General features: G+C 42.8%; 1 protein-coding gene across 1 annotated transcript in view; it reads left to right on the forward strand.

Annotated features, from left to right (window-relative positions):
- CELSR1 (cadherin EGF LAG seven-pass G-type receptor 1) overlaps window positions 1-22,302 on the forward strand; it is a gene marked incomplete at its 5' end in the record, with an annotated part of 173,883 nt that overhangs the window by 137,961 nt on the left and 13,620 nt on the right. The window contains 11 exons of the mRNA XM_084274584.1: window positions 336-519; window positions 1,349-1,450; window positions 3,871-3,965; window positions 4,265-4,474; window positions 7,168-7,351; window positions 10,437-10,580; window positions 11,780-11,981; window positions 12,306-12,473; window positions 14,917-15,043; window positions 15,640-15,840; window positions 20,673-20,847. Coding sequence (XP_084130710.1) covers window positions 336-519; window positions 1,349-1,450; window positions 3,871-3,965; window positions 4,265-4,474; window positions 7,168-7,351; window positions 10,437-10,580; window positions 11,780-11,981; window positions 12,306-12,473; window positions 14,917-15,043; window positions 15,640-15,840; window positions 20,673-20,847 — 1,792 coding nt within the window. The remainder of the gene's footprint in view (window positions 1-335; window positions 520-1,348; window positions 1,451-3,870; window positions 3,966-4,264; window positions 4,475-7,167; window positions 7,352-10,436; window positions 10,581-11,779; window positions 11,982-12,305; window positions 12,474-14,916; window positions 15,044-15,639; window positions 15,841-20,672; window positions 20,848-22,302) is intronic.

Genomic DNA, 22,302 nt, shown 5'->3' on the forward strand with positions numbered 1-22,302 from the left:
TCCTTCAAGAATGCGTTTGCTGGGCGCTGGCAGCCAGTACATGAGGGGTGCCTCTGCCCCCGCTGCAGATGGTGAACCGAACCAGGGGTCTCCATGGCACGAGACAGCCCAGCCATCCACTCAGCACTCAGCTCTGCCTCTCTGCATCACCAGGGCTAACACAGCACACTCCCTATAGCTGTTGCATTTGCAGTTAATAGTAATACCATTATTATCCCACGCTTGGCAAAATTAGCCCTTTTGTGATGCACACACTGCTGGAGCAGGATTTCAGAAATGCAAGTAACACAGAATCTAAGTCAAGTACCTCACACCTGTCATTTTACTTTTTCTAGGCAAATTACTACAGGCCTCAGAGCAGTGACACCTGCTACCCCTGCGACTGCTTCCCATCTGGCTCCCACACACGGGCCTGTGACATGGAGACGGGACAGTGCCCTTGCAAGCCTGGCGTCATAGGGCGGCAGTGCAACCGCTGCGACAACCCCTTTGCTGAAGTTACTGTGAAGGGTTGTGAAGGTACCTTCTGTCCAGTGAGCACTGCTGATCAGCCAGGCTGTAGCTGCAAGATCAGAGCCTCTGGCAGCAGGGAAATAGAGACATGCAGCAGTGGGCATGCAGCTGCGTCCTGGGGTGCATATGAGCCCGAAGGGGTGGCTCCATCAGGGGCAATGGGAGCTGCAGGAGCTTTAAGCCTTCTATTTTACCCCTCCTTCTAAGTCTGTGCCAGTGTGCCTCACGGGGGCAGAAGGAAAAGAAAAAAATCTCAAATTTCTTTAATTTTCCTCAAATGAAAGCATAGCTGGCTTTGTAGGGAAAGCAAAACACTAATCCTAGTTTTGCTTGAAACCTGAGTTCATTTGCCAGCACATCATCCTATGCTGCCCTGCAGCTGAAGAGGCAGGAGAAAGCCCTCGCTCCTTCTGCCCACAGAGGCTCTGCCGTGTGCCTAGTGCCCTCTGCCTTTCTTCCCCATCCTGCCTTGCCTCTCACCCACCCTCCTCCTGTGATCAGCACAAAGCTGCTACAGCAGCAGCCACCTCTCCCCAGTGTGTGGGTGAAATGAAGGAGAAACATTTTCCCACAATAAAGGAGCAGAGAGAGATAGGCAGAGCCAAAATCCAGAGCCCCATAATCATCTTGAGCTCTCCTCTGCCTGTGCCTGTCTGCCCACACTGATGGATAAGGAACAGCTGATAGATTACAGCTTGGAAGGTGCTGCAGAGGGCAGGTATCCTGATGGGGCTTGGGAATTACAGGAAGGTCCTTTAGCCAGGTTGAAATGTCTCCTTGTTGTGATTTTTTATCTTGTCAGAAAAAATTGCATCATTTCTTTTTCTACTTTCAGTAATTTATAATGGCTGTCCCAAAGCTTTCGAGGCTGGTATTTGGTGGCCACAGACCAAGTTTGGCCAACCAGCTGCTGTGCCATGTCCTAAGGGATCAGTGGGTAAGTTCCCTGGGTAAAACATTAACTACTTTATCTACGTCCCATTTGAGGGGAAGAAAAAAAAAGAGCAAAAAGTTGTGTACATAAGGAATGGCATTTGGTCTAGAGATTGCAGCATAGCTCAGGCATATCACGAGCAGAAAAGTTGCACTAGCTGAAATTCAAGAACTGTTAAAATACATTTGGAACAGTAGCAGTAGAGAAATGCAAAAGCATGGCAGATCAACACATATAAAGAAGAGAATTCTGTATCTATTTTTTAAAAAAACAGTCCATTTTCTTTGTTCTGTTTATTAAGCATTTCTTACACGTGTAACTTTCTGTTTCTAATGATTTGTACATGTTCTTTAGCAATACTGGAGAAAGATAAAATGAGGAAAATAATTGTGTGATGATGGCTTTACTAGCACTGCAGGCTCGCAAAGCTGAGATTTACAGCAGAACTCACATTTTTCTACCCAACAGCTTTTCATAGAATCACAGACTGGTTTGGGTTGGAAAGGGTCTCAGAGATCACCCAGATCCAACCCCCCTGCCATGGGCAGGGACACCCTCCACTAGATCAGGCTGCCCAAAGCCCCATCCAGCCTGGCCTTGAACACTGCCAGGGAGGGGGCAGCCACAGCTTCTCTGGGCAACCTGGGCCAGAGCCTCACCACCCTCACAGGGAAGAACTTCTTCCTAATGTCTAATCTAAATCTCCCCTCCTTCAGCCTAAACCCATTACCCCTTGTCCTAACACTACATACCCTTGTAAACAGTCCTTCTCCATCTTTCTCATAGGCCCCTTTAGGTACTGGAAGGCTGCAATAAGGTCTCCCCAGAGCCTTCTCTTCTCCAGGCTGAACAAACACAGCTTTCTCAACCTGTCTTCACAGGGGAGCTGCTCCAGCCCTCTGGTCATCTTCAAGGTCTCCTCTGGACTTGCTCCAACAGCTCCATGTCTGTCTTGTACTGGGGACCCCAGAGCTGGATGCAGCACTTCAGGTGTTAGATAGCGGAGGAGGAGAATCCCCTCCCTCAAACGGCTGGTCATGCAGCCCAGGATACAGTTGGCTTTCTGCGCTAAGAGTGCACATTGCTGAGTCCTGTTAAACTTCTTGTCTACCATCACCCCCCCCAACTCCATCTCCTCAGGACTGCTCAGTCCAGTAAATCTAACCCATAATTTAGATGGCTGAAAAACTTATTTTAGCACATTATCTGCATTGTTTTGTACCATAAGCAAATGACAACGTGCTTTCTCATGCCTGTCCCTGAAAACATCTGTCAGATTTTTGAAAACGGGCTTCACAATGTTTTCCAAAGGCTGTTCTGTGGGAAATGAAATCTCTGTAGCTCTCTGCTGTCCACTTCTCATGCACACTGAGTTATAAATGGGTTTGTGACTTCTGCAAATATTACTGGGAGAGGTCACTGCCTCTAGGTGTGCAGAAGATTTCTGGTCAACCATGCTGCTGTTCTACGTATTTTAGGCAATCATTTTTTAAGTGAAGAATATTTATATTATTAAACAGTGTAAAGTTGAATTAAAATAACTTTTCTATGCTGTTCTGGTGGTTGACCCCAGTGTGTCTTCTAGCAAATGGACTAGCAGGCAAGGGTACTTAGAGGTTTTTAAGTGAATTTACAGACCATTCAAAAAAGTAAGCTTTATGAGAATGAATATTGAGGCTAAGAATCTGAGGCGTAATTGTATTTACTTCATCATGGAAGAGAAATAATATTATTAGATACTGTTCAGTTAATTATAATTATTACTTAGGTATTAGTAATTAAAAGGCTTAGAGACATGCAAAACTTTAAGTGCAAATTAACTAGCACAATGTAAATTTTGAATTTGATAACTTGCAATTCACTTTGAAGGATCCAGAGCCGGGAATCACACATGGTACTAAATAATAGGATAAATTAAACCATCAGCTGCTGATAGACTATTCACAAGTGGCAAAAGGCAATTCTATATGTTGGCTGAAGTGCTTACCATGTGCAGCGTGCAAAGGTGATGGCATGTTTTGACACGAAGGCAGCATTGGTCTTCCTATATAGGCTGTCACACAGAAATCTCAGTAGGGATATGTTTTCAGAAATATTTAGGAAGTTCACAGTCTTTTTCATATTTGGTATAAATAAGCTGCTGAATTAATTTGAGAACATTAGGGCAGTGAGGCTGAGAGTGGTTAGGCAGATCTTGAAGCTTGCATGACTTTTCTTTTAAGCCTGGGGACAACAATTCATGAGAATTAGTACTCTCTAATTTTGTCCAGACAGGAATCCCAGTTTGGAAAGTGAAATATGTGTGTAACTCTTAAGAACTTGAAAATGTAGGAAGTCTGAAAGTCTAGGATATTTGAAATCTATGGAGATTTACCCAGCACTGTTCAGAACATTATTTACCATTAAGGTTTTGTTTCCTTTAGGAAACGCAGTTCGCCATTGTAACATTGAAAAAGGCTGGCTGCCTCCTGAGCTTTTCAATTGCACCACCAACACATTTATGGATCTAAAAATCATGGTAAGCTGTGTTTTCTCATTTTTCCCTTTATTTTATAAATGATCATCAGTTCAGTCCCTGGTTTGATATCCCTGAACTTCATCTTTTGACTAAAAAAAGCCCTTGAAGCCCCTTGTTTCTCATCAGGACCTTCATGCTTTTCTGGCTCTCGGTTACGTTTTCTGTTGAACAGTCTTGTCCTCTCTTCCTCAAGGCAAACACTATTATGATCAAACAACTGTTCTGTACCAAAAATGTATCTAGAATGAAAAAAAAAAGTATGTCATTGGGTTTCTGATTCCTTCTTGTCTCCGTTTCAGAATGAGAAGTTACACCACAATGAGACCAAGCTGGATGGAGATAAAACCATACGGATTGTGAGAGTGCTGCAGAATGCCACCAAATACACACACAGCTTGTATGGCAACGATGTGAGAACAGCTTACCAGATGATGATCAGGGTCCTCCAGTATGAGAGCCAGCAGCAAGGATTTGACTTGGCAGCCACGAGGGACGTGGAATTCAATGAAGTAAGAGAGATACTATATGCTGTGCTGAGCCTGTAAAAGTTTTATAGTGATGGGTAATTACATTTGCCTTTGACTAAAGTGGGGTGAATATCATGTAATTGCTTAATATGTTTCACAACTGAATCATTCTTCTCAATTTAGGATGGGAAGTTGGTTATCCATGTGTGTATGCACACATCATAAATATCATCATAGTAACAACCGAAAGTGAAATGCCCCAAATGAAAAAATAATCAAGTTGATGTATTATTCCTGAATAAGATAGCTTTGTGTACTGGACTGAATTTTTTTTTTTGAAAACCTGCCTAATGTGTCCATTTTCATTTAACTGTGCAGTGAACTGACTCTGAAGGTTTCTTATAATTCAGTTTGGAGGCACTTAGAATCATAGAACAGTCTGGGTTGGAAGGTACCCCAAGGATCATAGAGTTCCAACCCCCCTGCCACTTGAGTCATTTTATTAAAGAGTTGGGACATTGAAAGACCCTCTATACTGTATTGATATTTTAAGTGATGCAGCAAACACAAAAATGTGTTCCAGGGGCTTCTGCTAGTCAGAGCATTCTTTAAAGACCCAGTTATTACCAAAGACCTGACCAGGTCTGGAGAACAAGCTGTAGCACACTGTCTTTCTGAGGCAAACACATAGCTGCTGTGGAAAAATATGAGGTGTAGAGGAAGTTGGGAGTTTTCTGTGGTCTGAAAATATGAACCATGTCAGGCTTATAGAACTCTACTCATTGCCACGTGTGCTGTGAGGCACTGCTGTACACACTTGGCAATACTATTTCCAAGATCCCAACCATGGCACATCACAAAGTCCAAGCTAAAACATTCTGCTGAACCCGTGCTAGTAGAGCCTGGAGCTCAGGCACCAGCATAGGGATGCTGCAACAACCTGTCATGAGCCAAGACTGACCTCTATGCTGGCTAAAGGTGGTCTTCCTGAATTTGAAGGTGTTCTACACCCAGCTCACTGCTCCCAGTACTCCAGGAGGAATGGCCAGGTCAGGCAGACTTCGGGTTGAACTTGAAGACCCTCTACAGGGCCAAGCTGCACCAGGAGAGCTCATCCCTAGGGAGGCGGGAGCTGGAGGAAGTGTGGCTGTGAAAATTCTTCAATTTGTTGGGCTGTACACTCAACAGAAAGCAGAGAACTTTTGAAACGTTGAACATTTTAAGTGCACCTGATTTTAAGACATGCAGTTTTTGCTTTCCTAAGGAGACACTGTGCTGACAAACTTGTGCAGGCAGTGGAGTAAATGAATTCTTCCGTTCAGATCTTGAGAAGGAACTTGGTTTTCAGTATGTTTTAAGTATAAATAAGAAAAATAAGCAAAAAAAACCTGCCCAAAACTTTGGAAACCTCCACTTTAATTTATTGTTCTCTGTGCTTGGCACTGAAACTCATACAGATGATGTTTTCAAGAACTCCCTGCATATTTTTAGCATAGGTCAGGAATTTGAAAACTAATCAGTAAAGCTCATGCAAAAAGGAGGCAACATCCCAAACTGAGGGAGCACAATGGGAGAAGGAAATTATATTTTTTCATAGTCTCATGTAGAAGCCTGAAAAATAGATAATAAAAACCCCATAAATAACATACACAAACACCAAAGAGTTCTGGTACCAAGTACAGCATGTGTCTTCTGCGTTCCTGAGGAACCACGTAGTGCTTCTTACCCTAGTTAAAAGTATTCATACTGGCAGTCACTTTTATCTCAGATACACACCTGCAGCCTCAGACAATGCTTAGAGAATATAGCATCTTCCCTGTCTGCTTCCAAATGAAACCCAAATATTTGGCTTGGCTATTTTAGAGCTTGAGGTGATTAATTCCTACCATAATTTATGCAAATGTAACCGTAAGAATTAGGTTTTGACACATCAATATATTTCACATGTACAACAAGACAAAAAACTTCTTAGCACCTTTCCATTTAAGCCATTTAACACTCTGTTTTGGGGCCTTTTTTTTCATGCAGCCTGAGGGTCCCTTTGCATATTCTTGTAGTAAAAGGGCAGAAGATCCTCAGCTTTTTAATACCATTTCTAAGCAGCATAAAAATGGGGAAATGGGATGAGGGGGAACAATGTGATGTAAGTTTTCTTATGTATTTTCAAGTTTGTGTATGCAAGTTAATGTTTGCTCTTGTCTCTCTTTGCCATGCAAGTTTTGCAAGTTATCCAGGAATCAACAAAGTAAAGAAAAATGTAAAAAATAAAAAAATTAAAATAAAAGAGAAGGCAATATTGCTATCTACAGATTCCTTTTGACTTTTAACATATCATATTTTGATTTCTCTGGGAGAGTTCTTCAGCGTGCGTACCAAGCACTCTGCTTTCCTTGTCTCTGCTCTCTCCAAGACAAAACAAGTTTAGGTTTTATTTCTGCGTTTTCTTGCTAGGTTTCCTGTCATAAAGGGGAAAGAAAGTTGGCAGTTCTCTTACAGCCTCCAATTTTGGCTTTGCTTTCCTCATAAAACGTTTGGAGGGATTTTCTTTATGCAACTGAAAAACCTCGGGGTAACTAGCGTGCATATTTCCATACGGCCGCGGTAGAACATGCCTGCATTAAAATGTTTCATTATGCACTCACCTCAGGCAGTAATGCCAATCATTTTCAATATCCCTCACTTCAAACCCAGCCCTTTGTTTGCTTCATAATTTAGGCTTGTACTTTGTTTCTCAGAATATTATCAAAGTCGGTAGCGCTCTACTAGACCCCAGCAATAAGGAGCACTGGGAGCAAATCCAGCGGACGGAGGGTGGCACCGCTCACCTGCTCAGGCACTATGAGGAATATTTCAACAACGTGGCCCAGAACATGAAGAAAACCTACATGAGACCTTTTGTCATTGTCACCACAAACATGAGTGAGTATCTGTGTTAAAGAATGCTATTTTGTATCAGGGCTTTAAAAACGTGCTGGATAGAGTTGCTAGCTATTTGTCTTCATAGTACCCACTGAGAAACAACATACTTGGATTTTTCTAATCTAATCAGTCCATTCATTTCAAGTCAATTGAGCTTTGATCCATATCTCTCAGTTGCCATGGCTTCTTCCTGGAAGATGCCTGATCTGTTTTCCCTCTGGGATGTGCCACTGCACTGGCTGGCATTCTGTTGCAGCCATAGTAGTGTACAGATGGTAGGAAGGACCAAGTTTATAAGTATAGTGGAATGTAGTTTTTGAAGGATTCACACCACCATCACGTAAAGAGTTACTACAGTACAAAAAACCAACCTCCTATGGATCAAATAGCTTGGATGTTTGTAGACTCACAGAATGTTTTGATTTGGAAGTGTACTCAATATCACCTAGTTCCAACCCCTCTGCCATGGTAGGGACACCTGGACTAGTGTCCAGGCTGCCCAAAGTCCCATCCAACATGGCCTTGAAAACCTCCAGGGAGGGAGCAGCCACAGCTTCTCTGGGCAACCTGTGCCAGGGCCTCACCACCCTCACAGGGAAGAATTTTTTCCTAATACCTAATCTAAATCTCCCCTCCTTTAGTTTAAACCTGTTACCCTTTCTCCTATCGCTACAGGTCCTGATAAACAGTCCCTGTCCAGCTTTCCTGTAGTTCCCCTTCAGGTACTGGAAGGCTGCAATAATGTCTTCCTGGAGCCTTCTCTGCTCCAGGCTAAACAAGCCCAACTCTCTCATCCTGTCTTCATCAGAGAGGTGCTCCAGCCCTCTCATCATCTTCCTGGCCCTGCTCTGAACTTGCTCCAATGACTTCATGTCCTTCTTGTACTGGAAACCCCAGAGCAGGACACAATACTCCAGGTGGTGTCTCAGGAGCATAGAGCAGAAGAGGAGAATCCCCTCCCCTGACCTGCTGATCACACTTCTTTTGATACAGCCCAGGACATGGTCAGCTTTCTGAGCTATGAGTGCACACTGATGCACTCATGTTATGTTGAGCTTCTTATCCACCAACATCCACGAGTCCTTCTCAGGGCTGCTCTCAATTCATTCCCTGCCCAGCCTGTAGTTGTGCTTGGAATTGCACAATCCCATGTGCCGGACCTTGAACTTGGCCTTTTTGAACTGCTTGAGATTTTCACAGGCCCACCTCTTCAGCCTGTCAAGATCTCTCTGGATGTCAGTGGGGCCTTTCTAGCCTGGAACCTATCCAGATAAGGATCTTCTGTAGAAATTCTGCTGTTGAAGAGTATCTTCTCAGAAACACCTATCCAAGCCTTCAAACTCCCTCCCAGCCTTGCAAAACTGTGATCAGAGTAACATCCTTGAGGTCCAAAATATCAAGAATTGGTGTAAACTGAGAAGGAAATATCAGATGTACAAAGACACTTTCCACACCTCCTCTGACAAGCAAATAGCATCTCCAGCACTTGCAGAACTGTGATGTACTTCACAGATGTCCCTGCTGTACACGTGCAAGCGAAGCACAGCGTCCACAGCTTGCTCAACCTCCCTCTCCTATTTTCTTTCCCCACCTTCACTATTTCATTTTCTCCCCAGGTACCAACAGTCTGAGCTGGTCAGGTGTTGGTGATAATCCTGCTCTGAGTTGGGTGACCTTCAAAGGTCCCGCCCTAGCAGCATTGCTATCTGTTTTTTCTTTCAGAGGTGGTCTAAATTTTTATCAACCTGCACTTACATTTAGCTTTTCAAGCCGCTGCTTTTATTTCAGACCTAAAGTAGGGCTTATGTGCCTAAAAGCTTGGCTTATTTTCCCAACTACACCCAGTGGTATAAGAAGTGAATTTACCTTTGCCTACCAACCTTGTTCTGAGAGTCTTTCATGTCCACAGTCACAGAGGCATAAAAAGCCAAGGCATCAGATAATCAAGATTCAGAGATAATCAAGTCCTGCAACAGTTCCAGGGTGGAAGGATTATTGTTGAACTAAGCCAAACTGAAATACTTTGATTTCAGTTTAATAAGCCAAACCTGAACTATTTCCTTGTGATTCAGGACTGTCAGAATGAAAATATTTTCATCTTCACACTCACAAAAAGTATGTTCAGTATTTTCACCAAACTGACCTGCAATAAAACAAAAACCAGAATTACTTGCAGGTTGTAAATCCTCTTTTTTTTTAAATGTATGGGGTTTTACCATGTCTTCCTGAGTAAAAAGGCATGAGTTTGAGAGGGATGAGGCAAATCTGGCAGGAAAGGGGTCTGTTTTCTTTTGAACAGTTTTTCCAGGTGAACGCAGTGTTAATGGAGTTTCCTAATGCTCATCTGGGAGTTATTTAGAGACTAGGAAAGGAATGGGAATTTGCAAATCTTAGCTTGGATATTTCTCCATATAGAAACTTGCAGTGAATCACAGCTTTCGGTGTAGGGTTACCCCCAGGACTTCCAGCTTCTCACTTTTATTAGAACATCTAAATTGGCACTCAATGACTTCTCTTAAATGGGAAAGTTCAAGCCAACTCAGCTGCCCTTAAATAGTTTGGCATTTAGACAATGAACAGGCAGAGCTGATGAGGTGAGCCAGAGACAAACTGCTAGGGTAGAGGAAGGAGAACTGGAGGACTAAGGAGTAGTCCCAGGTAATATCCAGGTTCTTTACTTTGTTTAGCTGACTTTGTAGTTTAACAGATGCAGAAGTATATTTCTGAAGCAGCAGATTTGGCCTTCCCTACAACAAGGAATCCTGAAAATGGAACATGTTGCTTACCTGCAATTCCAGTGTTTGCAGCAGTGTTTTCCTAGTGTGAGATGCTGCGTTGTAAGTTCCATTCCACTGCAAAATAAATTTGTCATTTGATAAATGTAGCATCCTGCTGGCATGTGAGCTTTTAGTTGTCCTTTATGGTACTGGTTGAGTGAAATTACATTTGACTTTGTATTTTGGGGTTTACATGTCTTCTCTGTGTTGTGCAGATATTTTAACCTTCCAATAATGTTCATTATGTCACGATACCATACTTGAAAGCATCGCAGTTAATTTTATGAGAAACTTTCTTTTTCCCCCAGTTATTGCTGTCGACCTCTTTGACAAGTCTAATTTCACGGGAGCTAGAATACCCCGGTTTCATGAGATTAAAGAAGAATATCCAAAAGACCTGGAGTCCTCTGTTGTCTTCCCTGATACCCTGTTCAGACCTTCAGACAGGAAAGGTAAAACCCTTCTGCTGCTGTTCAGAGGGCAATTTTGACTAGCTCCCAAGGAGCGTGATTGATTCTTGGGAAGCAGCGTGGTACTAGGGTGAGAGTGGGGCGGCCGCCGACACAAGCGCACATTATTCAGGGATGGAGCAGCTGTGCATACTTCTGAGGCATTTTGCCTGCCGGCAGCGGGGAGAGCATGGGGGGCTGCATAACTGGCTGTACCTGTCCGTCTGGTTGTGGCCCCCACAATGCGGGAGAAAGGCTCTGCCTTCGTTCCCACCAGGACGGGAAGTGGGAAGGGATGGCCGCCCTGAGCCTGCAGCCCCACAGCCACCTTCCCCTGGTCCCTGCAGAGATGGAGGGAGGCGGTGTGGAAGAGGGAGAATCCAAATCCAGGACGGAGCTGTGTTACCAGAACTAGACAGCAAGGAAAAAGTCTTGAGCTGTGCAGGGAGGTGGGTGGTGAGGGAGGGTATGTGGAGAAGTACCTGTTTCCCAGTGTCTCTGAAGTATCCTGGGATTGCTGAGAGGAACCACAAGTTACCTTGGGTAAGGGAAGAGAGGGAAGGTAACTCAAAGTGCAATACTTATTACACATACCATGGCTGAATATCCTCCAAATGGGGAAATAGCAACACTTGTGAAAATAACACATAATACTTAATACAACTTTATGACTTTCCCCTCATAAAAAGAGTATCTGCTTGTACGGCTTGTATCTTTTCCTCTAAGAAAAAAGGGAATGTGAATTTTAAGAGATACTGCCAAAACTGAAAGCTCATTATATGACAGAATTAGCAGGGAACAATCCCATGTCACCAGTTGGTCTATTCATAGCACTAGCTTTGCCATGTATCAAGGTGCATGCAATTTAACAGCCTGCACAGTGTTTTAATGTTCTTCCTAAATCATGCGTGGAGTATTTATATACTTATGGATCTTAGAGCTTTGAAATGCTTTATTTTCTAGCTAGACTAAATGGTTGCTCATGGTTCAGTGGTTATTTATTATCAGCTGTACAAGAAATGTACTAAAATTATTGTTTAAAATATCAAATATGGCATCAGGAGCATGCTCGGTGCCGTAAGCCTAGGGTTATAACAATAGCAACATCTCTATATCTTTGCAAAGCAAAACTGCCAGTTTAAATGGCAGCTCCAAAGCTATGTGGAAAGAATTTAATATTTGTTATTTTGTTAATTCCATAGCAGTGCCTACAATGAAGCCTTCAAATCAAAAATTATCCTCTAAGGTGAACAGTGATGTTCTAAGCCCTGAGAGTGCTTTTGCAAAGAGAAAGAAAAGACACCCAGATGACTCAACACGTCATACTGTTGCCATGGTCATTGTATACCGATCCCTGGGACACCTCCTACCTGAAAACTACGATCCTGACCGAAGGAGCTTGAGGTAAACCTCAAACCTGTTTGTGGATTGTCTGGACCCCTTCTTCCACTCGCTCTGAGTGTGCAGGGGAAGGCAGAGCTGCTTTTACAGTGACCAGATGTCAGCTGTGCTGCAGTCACTTGTGACAGTACTGTCACTTGTCCTCCTCTGGCACACTGTGGGAGAATGACCACGTCAGTAGTGCCAGCAGCTTTTGGAAACAGAGCTGTGTGGAAGGCTAAATGGTGCATCTGCCTTGCTTTCTGAGAGGAACTAGCTGGAAATCTGTTATTTGCAGAACCTTTGCGTTTTAACATTTACATCACCACAATTTTTCTCCCTCTGTAGGTTGCCAAATCGCCCTATTATTAACACGCCGGTCGTGAGCACAGCCGTTCACAGTGATGGGGGGCTTCCTCCCAACCTGGTAGAAAAGCCCATCATAGTGGAGTATGCCATGCTGGAAACAGAGGAGAGAACGAAGCCTGTCTGTGTCTTCTGGAATCACTCCATCACGTATGTATCCTGCTTGCTTTAGGGCTGTGCCTGGCAACTGTCTTCATAGCAGAGAAGTTCTGCCCAGGAAGATAATTCTAGAGAAAAACCTTTTTTTCTCTATTAAACTGGCAGCTGATTCTTGGTGGAACAGATCCATGTAGTCACTTCCCACCAACCTGAGAAAAATGAAAATAATCATCACAACTCTTCAAGCAAAGAATTAGCCATGTGGTTTCTAACAAACACAGCACCATAATGTCTTCCTGTAGGGTTCATTTGCACCCAGCAATAATAAATCTCACCATTTCCTTTATTTCCTCATGCTTTTGGCTCACAGATGTGTGTCTGGGCAGGCGTAGTCTGCATTGCCTGAATTCATGGCTTGTCTGAGGTCCCTAAGTCAAGGCTCTCATTGCACCATGCCCTCTTTTTAGGAGAGTATCTCCAGGACATGATTTGCTTCTTACCTTGGCCGCATCTTCTGTTACACTTGTGACTATGGAGAGAGTACATGGCAAGCAAGCACCCACCCTTCATGCCTCAGTCAGAGCTAGTGCAAAAAATTACAAAGCCAAGTCTTCATGTCAGTAAAAAGGAGGACTGAGGTTTTGCAGGGGAAATTATATGAGTAGGGTTTAATAATTTTTGAATCTCAAGTTTTTGAATCAAAATGGCAGCCCAAAAGACAGTTGGACTGGCAAGAAGCAATTTATCTTTCCTTCCATCAACTTTTGTGGATTTGCTATCATTTACTTCAGTGAAAAAAATGGAGGTGGGAGGAAACACCTACTTTAGGATCTTAGACCTGTTCCAGCAGTTAGGAAGCAATCCTGATACATAAGCAGAATACAAGCAGGGAGTATTTGACTCTCTAGGGAGAAAGTGCAAGGGGAAAAGGTGAAATATGCTAAAAATGGCTCATTTAGGTCTTTTGTATCCAGTAGAGTTAAAGATACAGACATTTTCCTTGAAAATGTGAAAAATGTTAAGGACTGTGTATGTTTGTGCTTTGTGGGTTTTATGGCAATGTGGAAACAGCATAGACCTGTTGGAGGTATTTCAGGAGGGTGGATAGAACAAAGGAAGATGTGTTGAGAGGTAACTTCGCGCTCTGCGTGTTATGATTTCACAATCTTGTAACTATTCCACGTATAATGCAATTTTCAACCATAAAACCAGGTGTATAGTGAGAGGATGATATCACCTACCCAGGGTAGGAGGAATAGCTGTTACTCACTTCCTAATGACCCAAAAAGCTCTAGTAAACCTATGGAAAAATCCATTAAAAGGCAATATCCTGTGCTGGAAATAAAAGAGCAAACTAATGAAGGAATTGTTTGCCTCCTAGTCAAAAGCTTCAGGAGATTGTATCATTGAAAGGATCGAAGAGGCAACAGAAATCTCTTATATTTGCAATAACAAACTACTTTGTTTGCCTACATGCAAAGTAGTGTAATTGCTGCTATGTACAGATGATTCTGCCAACTATGAGGAATGGCAAGTCCTTTTTCATAAATTTTTAAACATTGTATGGGCTTGAATAACTCATTAGCTCTGAAGTGATTCATCTATTAGCTATTCGCTGGCAACTTCAATGGTATTGTTGTCTGTGTTACGTCTTCCTCCAGCCACAGCAGCTCTTAAACTGCATGTAATGAGTTTTTTAAAAGTGAGGACTTCTCAAGAGAAAGTGATCTTAGAACTGTGTAACAAATATTTTATTGCAGAATGAAAAAGATGCCCTGTCATATCTCATTAAAATATCTTTCAGTAACTACAAGACTATTTTTATTACTCATTAACTTCAGAATAGAATAATAAATATTGATACAAAATGATTTCTGGAGCTGGAGTTAATAATTTCTGGCGTTAACCAAGGCTGTGCAGGGAAAATCTTTAAGGGAACAGTTCTTCCCCCGTGTTAATACAAGAAATCTCCTGATATGAAATATTATTTACTGGTTTTAACCTTTGTTGTGTACTTTTCAGAGGAACACTATAACAAAGTTATATTACTGCTGAAACATATTTCACATAGGAGCTGTACAAGCAGTGTCTAGATCTAGGGAAAGAGAGATGACTCAAAAACATGTATCTCACTGTGGATTTGGTATTTTTTTTACCCTTGTTATGGCCAGATTGCTCTGTACAACCCAACCCCCCCCCATATTGCTTGTGTGGTCACCGACCCAAAAGTAACATTTTTTAATTTATTTTTTTTAAAATTCAAAACAGTTTGTGATAAAACCACAAAATTTGGTCAGCAAAGCCAGCTGTCATATCAGAAATTATGTCAACTGAAGACTATTTAAGTTGATGATACTCTTTCAAACATGTGACACCTATAAATATTGCTGTCTTGGTACTAGCACTCTGGTTGCAGAGCAAAAGATACCCTGGGGAATGATAGCAGTGGGAGGCAAGGGGAGACAGCTCTCAGAAATGCCTTTTTTCCCTGCAGGATTGGCGGGACAGGTGCCTGGTCCTCCAGAGGATGTGAGCTTTTTTCCAGAAACCAGAGCCACATCGCTTGCCAGTGCAACCATATAACCAGCTTTGCCGTCCTGATGGACATTTCGAAACGAGAGGTGGGTGATGATTTTCAAGGCCTTTGGTTTTCAAGAGCTTTGATTCAGAGCTTGAGCTTTGAGTGTGACTCAGAGCATCATCAGCAGATCAAACCCATGTTGCAGTGTGTCAGGAATACGTTGCCTGGTGCCTGACAGTGCCCACCATTGGGTCTGCTGAAAGGAGCTTCTTGCCTGGTCCGTGCACACCATAGCTGGCAATGCAGAACTCCACCAGGCTGTGCTGCAGAAAGCCCTGCAGGGAAGGGAGTGAGACAAGAGTTGGAGACACATGGTATTTGTGGCATCGCTTTATATTAGGTCCACCTGGAATTGCAGTAGCAGAGCCATTGACATAAATGCCATAGGCTTTTCAGCATCTCAGGATAACCTCAACAGGGAACATCCAGTTTCAGATTCACGGGGATTCTTGCTTAATACTCTGACTACTGCCTGCACACACTCAGCATGCTGAGTGACAAGAGGTGGCTTCATCCACTCCTGTTGGTCCTAAAGCAGTTCTGCATGTTGACTCAGTAGTAATGAAAACATTGACCAAGTAGTTGGGAAGAGGAATGAAAAACTCCTAGAGACCCTGTCAGTCTCTCTTTCCACAGAATGGGGAGGTGCTTCCACTGAAGATCGTCACTTACACAACCATATCCATCTCACTGGTGGCTTTGCTGCTCACCTTCATACTGCTGGTCCTGATCCGCACGCTACGTTCCAACCTGCATAGTATCCACAAAAACCTGGTGGCTGCCCTTTTCTTCTCAGAGCTCGTCTTTCTTATTGGAATCAACCAGACTGACAACCCGGTAAGAGTTACTCTGGGCCTATTGCTGGCGTTGTTATCAAGCTTTAAATCGGGGGTTCATGCTGTGACTTCTACCTGCTGCTGTCTGGTTCACTTTCTCTTCTGTTTTAGTTTTGCTTGGCCTCAACAGCCATTTGAAAAACATCAAGCATTTAGTATATTCTTGTGTGTTTTACTTGATGAACTGCAGTGCAAGGAGACAGGACTGTATCTTACTTTCAGGGAACAAATGACAGCACTCCTGTTGAAGGCTTATCCCAGGAACTGAACCCTGAGTACTGATTTCTTCCTTACTTTCCATCAGTATGTTTTCTGTCTTGCTTTATCTGTTCAGTAGGAGTCTCTCCAGTTTCTCCTGCAGCAGGTACCTCACAAGCCCAAACGGCTCCTCGTGTTGACTGGTAGGTTGTCAGCTATGTGTTGCTGTGCAGGTGCTAATATGCATGTTGCACACCCACCATGGCCGTTCTGGAGAAGCCACTTGCCAGGCATGGGACAGCTTGCTACAGCCAAGAATCCATAGAAAACCTGTCGCTTTGCTTTGTGCCTTCCAGCCACAGTGATTGTTGGCTTCAGCCCGTCATATCTGCTGCCAGAGCTTAGTGCAGGCACCTCCAGCATTGTGCATGTCGAGAAACGCAAGCTATGAATGGACTGGATATGAGATATATGCCACACAGGAAGTGTGTATGTTCTGTACCTACAGCCTCATTGCTATCTTAGCTGTGTAGCACTGTATGTAGTATTGCTGCTAATTCTTAGTAGCACCCGTCTCAAAAGTTACCATGCAGCCAGGTAGGAGGCAAGCAGGCAAGGGTTCCAGCACTTCCAAGCTTCACAGTCACCTCTACCAGTCAGTAGACAGATGGGAGGATGGCATGCAATAAAAACTATGAAAAATATTCAAAAAATATTTTAAAAACCTATGAAAAAACAGATGAAAAATATTCAAAATGTTAGTGTAGGGATTATCTGAACACTGATGAAAATTTAAATCCTTTACTGTAACACTTTCCAATGTAAATTTTGAGTGGGAAGTAGAATCTTGAGATGAAAACACATACCAGAATTAAAAAAAAGAAAGAAAAATTGTGATGATTCCACATTGTCCAAGCAGCAGAAATGGGAGAAAATGCCTACATAGAATAAATATCATCACCATTATGGTAATGACACCATTGTGACTCACCGTGCAGCCTTACTTACTATATAACTTAAGCCTAAAGTGTTACCGTGGATTCTGATAGTCATTTGAGCTGTAACATGAATTTTAGGAAGTATCTGACCTTGACTTAGAGATTTGATGTGATGGCAGGGTCCCTTACCTCTGACAGTGTAAGGTGTTGTAGTGTCTCGTCCCAGATAAACATACAGTCAGATTTTTGTCTCATTTCAATTTCCAGTAACAGGTTGCTCTCAAGACCTTTCCCTAGTAAATCTGAGAGACCTCCCTCATAAAAACTGTCTTCTCAGGAAGCATCTGTTCGATAGTGTTTCTTTAGGAAAACTCAATAAAATTAAGCTGCTTAAATTCTTGGATTTCTAAAATTCAGATTATTCTGTTGCCTTTTTTTCCTGGGCTTTCTTCCCCCACTTTACCTTTTGGAAAACTGTGAATGCTAAACTGGACGAAGCTTTCCAGCTGCTAATGTCACTTCCAGTCCCATATTCTTATGTTCCACTGCAACAGGAACTCCAGTTACCTGCTGCTGTGGTGAGGTCTCCAGCAGTGTCCTGCCCTCTGCGATGTGATCTCACATCACGTGCTGTCTTTGCTTTGTAATATGCAATTTTGCATATCAAAATAACTTTGTCCAAGTGAACTCACCTTGCCAGTTGATCCACAGCACTCTGTGTAACTCGACCTTACCTGTGCCTTCTTGAGCACACCACTCGTTTTTCACTGCATTTCACTATCAGGGACTTTATTCTCTTTCAGTTCTCCAATATGAATACCGAGGAGCAAGTGCACTGAATTCACCAAGTGTTTTTTGATGCTAAGGAAACAAATCTTTTCCTCTGAGAAGTTTTAATTAAATACCCACTTCCCTGCAGGATCTTACCAAAAATTCCTCTGTAAATGGCTCCTCATTGCCAGATTCCTTCCCTAGAATCTTGAAGCACCAAGCAAATGACTGTAAGAGTAAAACAGTTCATTATGCAAATACTAATGGTAACAACATATTTGTTGAGATTGTTCTCTTTTGCTTATTCTCATTTTCATGCTTTGGGGCTCATGGTGTGACCATGTCTTGTGTTCTTACCAGCACTCAGTGAAACACCCCAAACCTTTAACCCACTTACAAAGACCTTTATGTTACAGACTATATTTCATACAGTGGAAAGCTGCTCCTTACAGCCTACCTAGTCAATTTGAAAAGTTAGGAGGGCTGTAAGCCATGTCTGCTTGAGACAATTATTCATCTGTCTGTATGGAATGAGAGTTGTCTAACGAGTCATGCACTGATGAACATAAAGAGGGAAAGAATGCTGGAGCACAAATAATGCTGCGCTGCTTGGCACCCAGCCTGGCTTTTATGGTTTTCTGTAAATTAACAGTCACATTTCTGGGTGAGGTTTTAATCTTTTCCCTGGACTATTGATAGAAAGTGATTTATTTTCTTTCTTTTTTCTTACCTGAAAAAGGTAAGGTTCAGGGCAGCAGTCTACTTGTATGCATGTGCCAGTAGGAACAAAAAGCCCTGCATACATAGAGGGAGGAAAGGTCTTGCATTTAGTGAGCGACGTTTTCAATAGCACTTGGTGTGGTAATAAGGCTGATGCAGTAAGTGAATCCAGAAAGTTGGCAGTCTTTGTACAGTTCCTTTGCTCAGCAGAGTTAAAGAGGGAAACTTACGGTTCTGAGCATTATAGCATGAAAGAAAACCACTAAAAAGTCATGCCAGGATCTGAGACCAGAGGCAGCGCTGCACAGGAACAATAGGATCCAAAACACAATGTAAAACATTTTGGAAGAAAGATTGAATGGTTGCCCAAAAGTGCTCTTAATTCAAGCTTATTGACTGATCCTTGGCAAAATCCTTTGCTTTGCTCCTGAAAGGACAAGGTTTAATTGCAAGTTTCAATTCAGGTGTCGGATGCTTGTGGTCATTCCTGTTTTCACCAGTGAAACTGTTAAGTTGGGAGAGGAAGCTGGTTAGTAGATACTACTCAAACGCATGTCTGTGAAGGTCAGAGGTTTCAGGGTAGCCATTTGGTCACAATGATTCCCTCAGCTGCCAGTTTGCCTGCTACAGCTGTTGCTCCTAGTCACACTAAGGACCCAGTCTCTTTTGTTTCAGCAGATCGTTCACTTCTGCTGCTCTAAACCTGGCAGAACTGAGTGAATCACTTTATATTGCAGTCTTGGGATAAAAACTAAATCCAAACCTGTAACTAGAAGATCCAAATCACCTTGTTCTTAACCAAAGACATGAACTATCCAGGCAGCACTAGGTCACTTTCTGTTTGTCCTCATGACTTCTGTTCCTGACTGCAAGTAGCAGTCTCAAGAGGAGGTCAGAGACGAGCATTCCTGGACCCGGAATATCCTATAGCCTGGTGTTTTGGGTGGTTTTCTGCAGTGGATGAAAAGGGTGTTAATTCCCCTGCTCAAGCTATGTAGAGCCTGGAAGTCAGCCTCCCACTTTGTAGTCAAATACTTCCATTTCAACATTAGGTGAAAGACTGATCGGTGTAGTAGGTGATGATCGACCTCTGGCTACATCATTTTAGTTCAGTGGTTACAGCCAGGCATCCTCCATGACTTGTTGAAGTATAGATGTTCAAGGTCTGCAGGGTTCATCAGTGAAGGACAGAGCTTTGAGGCCAAAAAGAGATGGCCACTGCCTTAACTCATGGATGCATCCATGCTTTTGCTTCTCTTTTTTTTAAATGAGTCCTAGAAAAGGAGCTGTAAATGAAACATAGGGGCAATGGTCTGCTGATCTTAGGTTACATCATAAGATCATGTCAAATTTTGCCTATTTGTGAGACAGACATTTCGTTTATCTGATTTAAAAAATCCTCAAAGAAAGGCTGAGTTGCTTTGGTTAAGGTCTATAGATCACCTGTTGTTCATGTTCAGTGCGTTCACTTTTCCTGGGCTGAGGCTTTGTGGATTTCTGTCCCCAGAAGTGATCTCTCACACCTCTCCTCCACCTCCACCAAGTACAAGGAGTTTCTCTGTATTTTTTTTATCTAATACCGAGCACAAAATGCGGTCTGTTTTCAGACAAAACAAAACCATACCAAAAATAGCTCACTTCCTGGGAGAGAGATCTCTCTGGAAAGAATCAAGTGGCAGAAAAACACATAACATGGTCCTTGATGTGGAAATGGGAGACACCGAGTCAGTGCCGGGCTGCAGGTGGCCATTCTCAGGAGCAGTCTGTTGGCTTTGTGGTGAGACCAGGTTAGATGGTGCAATTAAGTGCACTGTGGCTGGATTCAGTGTATCTGCTTTGTGCAGGCAAGACTCGTACACAAGGCAGGGCAGGGGGTCTGCAGCTTCCATAGGAGCATTCCCACCTCCACACCAGGAGAAAGAGCCAGGACCTCTGCCAGCCCTGCCTCTCATGTGAGCAGAAGGAATTTGGTCAGAATAGCCAAAATCTTCACCTGTGCAGCAAATACACACAGAAAAATTAAAAAAAAAAATTAACAACACGAACAGCTTTTCTGACAGGCTGAAAAACTTAATTAATGGCAGTATATTTGTTCTGCCAAAACCTTTTCATTACAGTTGCCTTTAGCTGCACGGGGGAGCTGGTGACTCACCGGGTTATGATTCAGAATAGCAACTCTAATTTCCCTGACCTTTCCCTTCTGCAGTTTGTGTGTACCGTGATTGCCATCCTCCTGCATTATGTCTACATGAGCACCTTTGCATGGATGTTTGTGGAGCAGCTCCACATCTACCGGATGCTGACTGAAGTGAGGAACATTAACTTCGGGCACATGCGGTTCTACTACGTCGTTGGCTGGGGCATTCCTGCCATCATAACAGGTACCTTCAACCACCCCAAAAGAGCTTCGTTTCCCTTCCCTGCCATCTTCACTAGCTAGATTTGGGAAAGTTACCCCATCCAAAGCAGCTATAGGTGCACTGAACTTCAGGGTTTTCCTGAACAAGGGCAACACCAAATCATGTATAGCAGAAGCCAACCTGAATTTTCCCCAGCTGAAGTGATACTGTGGGCTTTGCAATAAGATAACATAATGGCACCTAGATTAAAACAAAACTCAGTAACATTGCTTAGGAATAACAGTATTTTTATTTTAACAGCTTTTCCTGCAGCCTTCAGACTTTTTCCTTCCCTGTTCTGGTACCTCGGGATATGGACACACAGTCCCCTCTCCGGGAGGTAACTGCAGTGGCTTCAGCAGTGGTGCTGCCCACAGGGCATTACTGCCCTTCACTGGACGTCCCTGTTGCCTACCCTTGACCAGCAGTAAATGCTCCCAGAAGGGAACTTAATCAGTTCTGGGATTTTTGCTTGGCATAAAAATGAGCTGAGAGTACCCAAGCAGCCTTTTTACTTCATTTCAGATACAAAGGCAATTAACTTCCACTTAAAGAAAAGTAATGAAAAGCTGGAGACAGTAATCTTTTAAACTATTCCAGGGTGATCCACAGGAGCAAATCCACCTCCATCCTCACCGTGGCTATTTTGGCAATCGGACATTTCCAGCACTACTCTGAGCACGTGGTGCTACGCTAATTCAGGCAGACAGCTCCTTGGGCAGTGAGCTTTGCAGAACAGTTGGAGTGGGGTTTTTTGGTTCAACTATTTCAGCATGTATCTGTTGCCATATGGGAAGTAAGGTCACAGGCAGACAGTTAACTTTTGTCTGATGACTTCTATTTTTACAGATAGCAACGTACTGCCGGCAATGGCAGAGGTTTAAATGTCTCTCAGATCAAACAAATGACTGTCCCTCACATACACTTGGAAAAATACTGTGGAACAAGTTAGAATTTAAATAAAACACATGGGGATTTTTTTCTATGTGACTTGAGAAAGTGTAATACAGAAATGTAACGTAGAATAGTACAGGTTAGGTTTAATTCTGGAGAACTGGTAAGTTTTTTTTCCTTGCCACCTTGTTCCTCCATCAATTTATCCAGAACTCAGTGGGAAGTACAGCCCAGACGGCTCTGCCACACTAGACATCTCTCTGACATTTTAAATTATTTCTATTTTGGGTTTCTAAAACATTTCAGACCTGTGTAACTTTCTTCAGTACATACAGGACTACTGCAATATAATTAGGAATGTTTAAGTGCCATCAGGTAGTTGGAAGCATCATTTCTAGTGGAGAAGAAGTATCAGTAAACAGCAGTAAAAGAACTGTGTTTCAGAAGACGTAAGTCTCTAGAAGAATTTTGTCAGAAGGATTTTCTGTGTCATGTTTAGTTTCTCTCCTGAATTTTAAAATAATTCAGACCTTCTCAACAGCA

This window comes from Gallinula chloropus (assembly GCF_964237585.1).
Source record: "Gallinula chloropus genome assembly, chromosome: 1".
NCBI lineage: Eukaryota > Metazoa > Chordata > Aves > Gruiformes > Rallidae > Gallinula > Gallinula chloropus.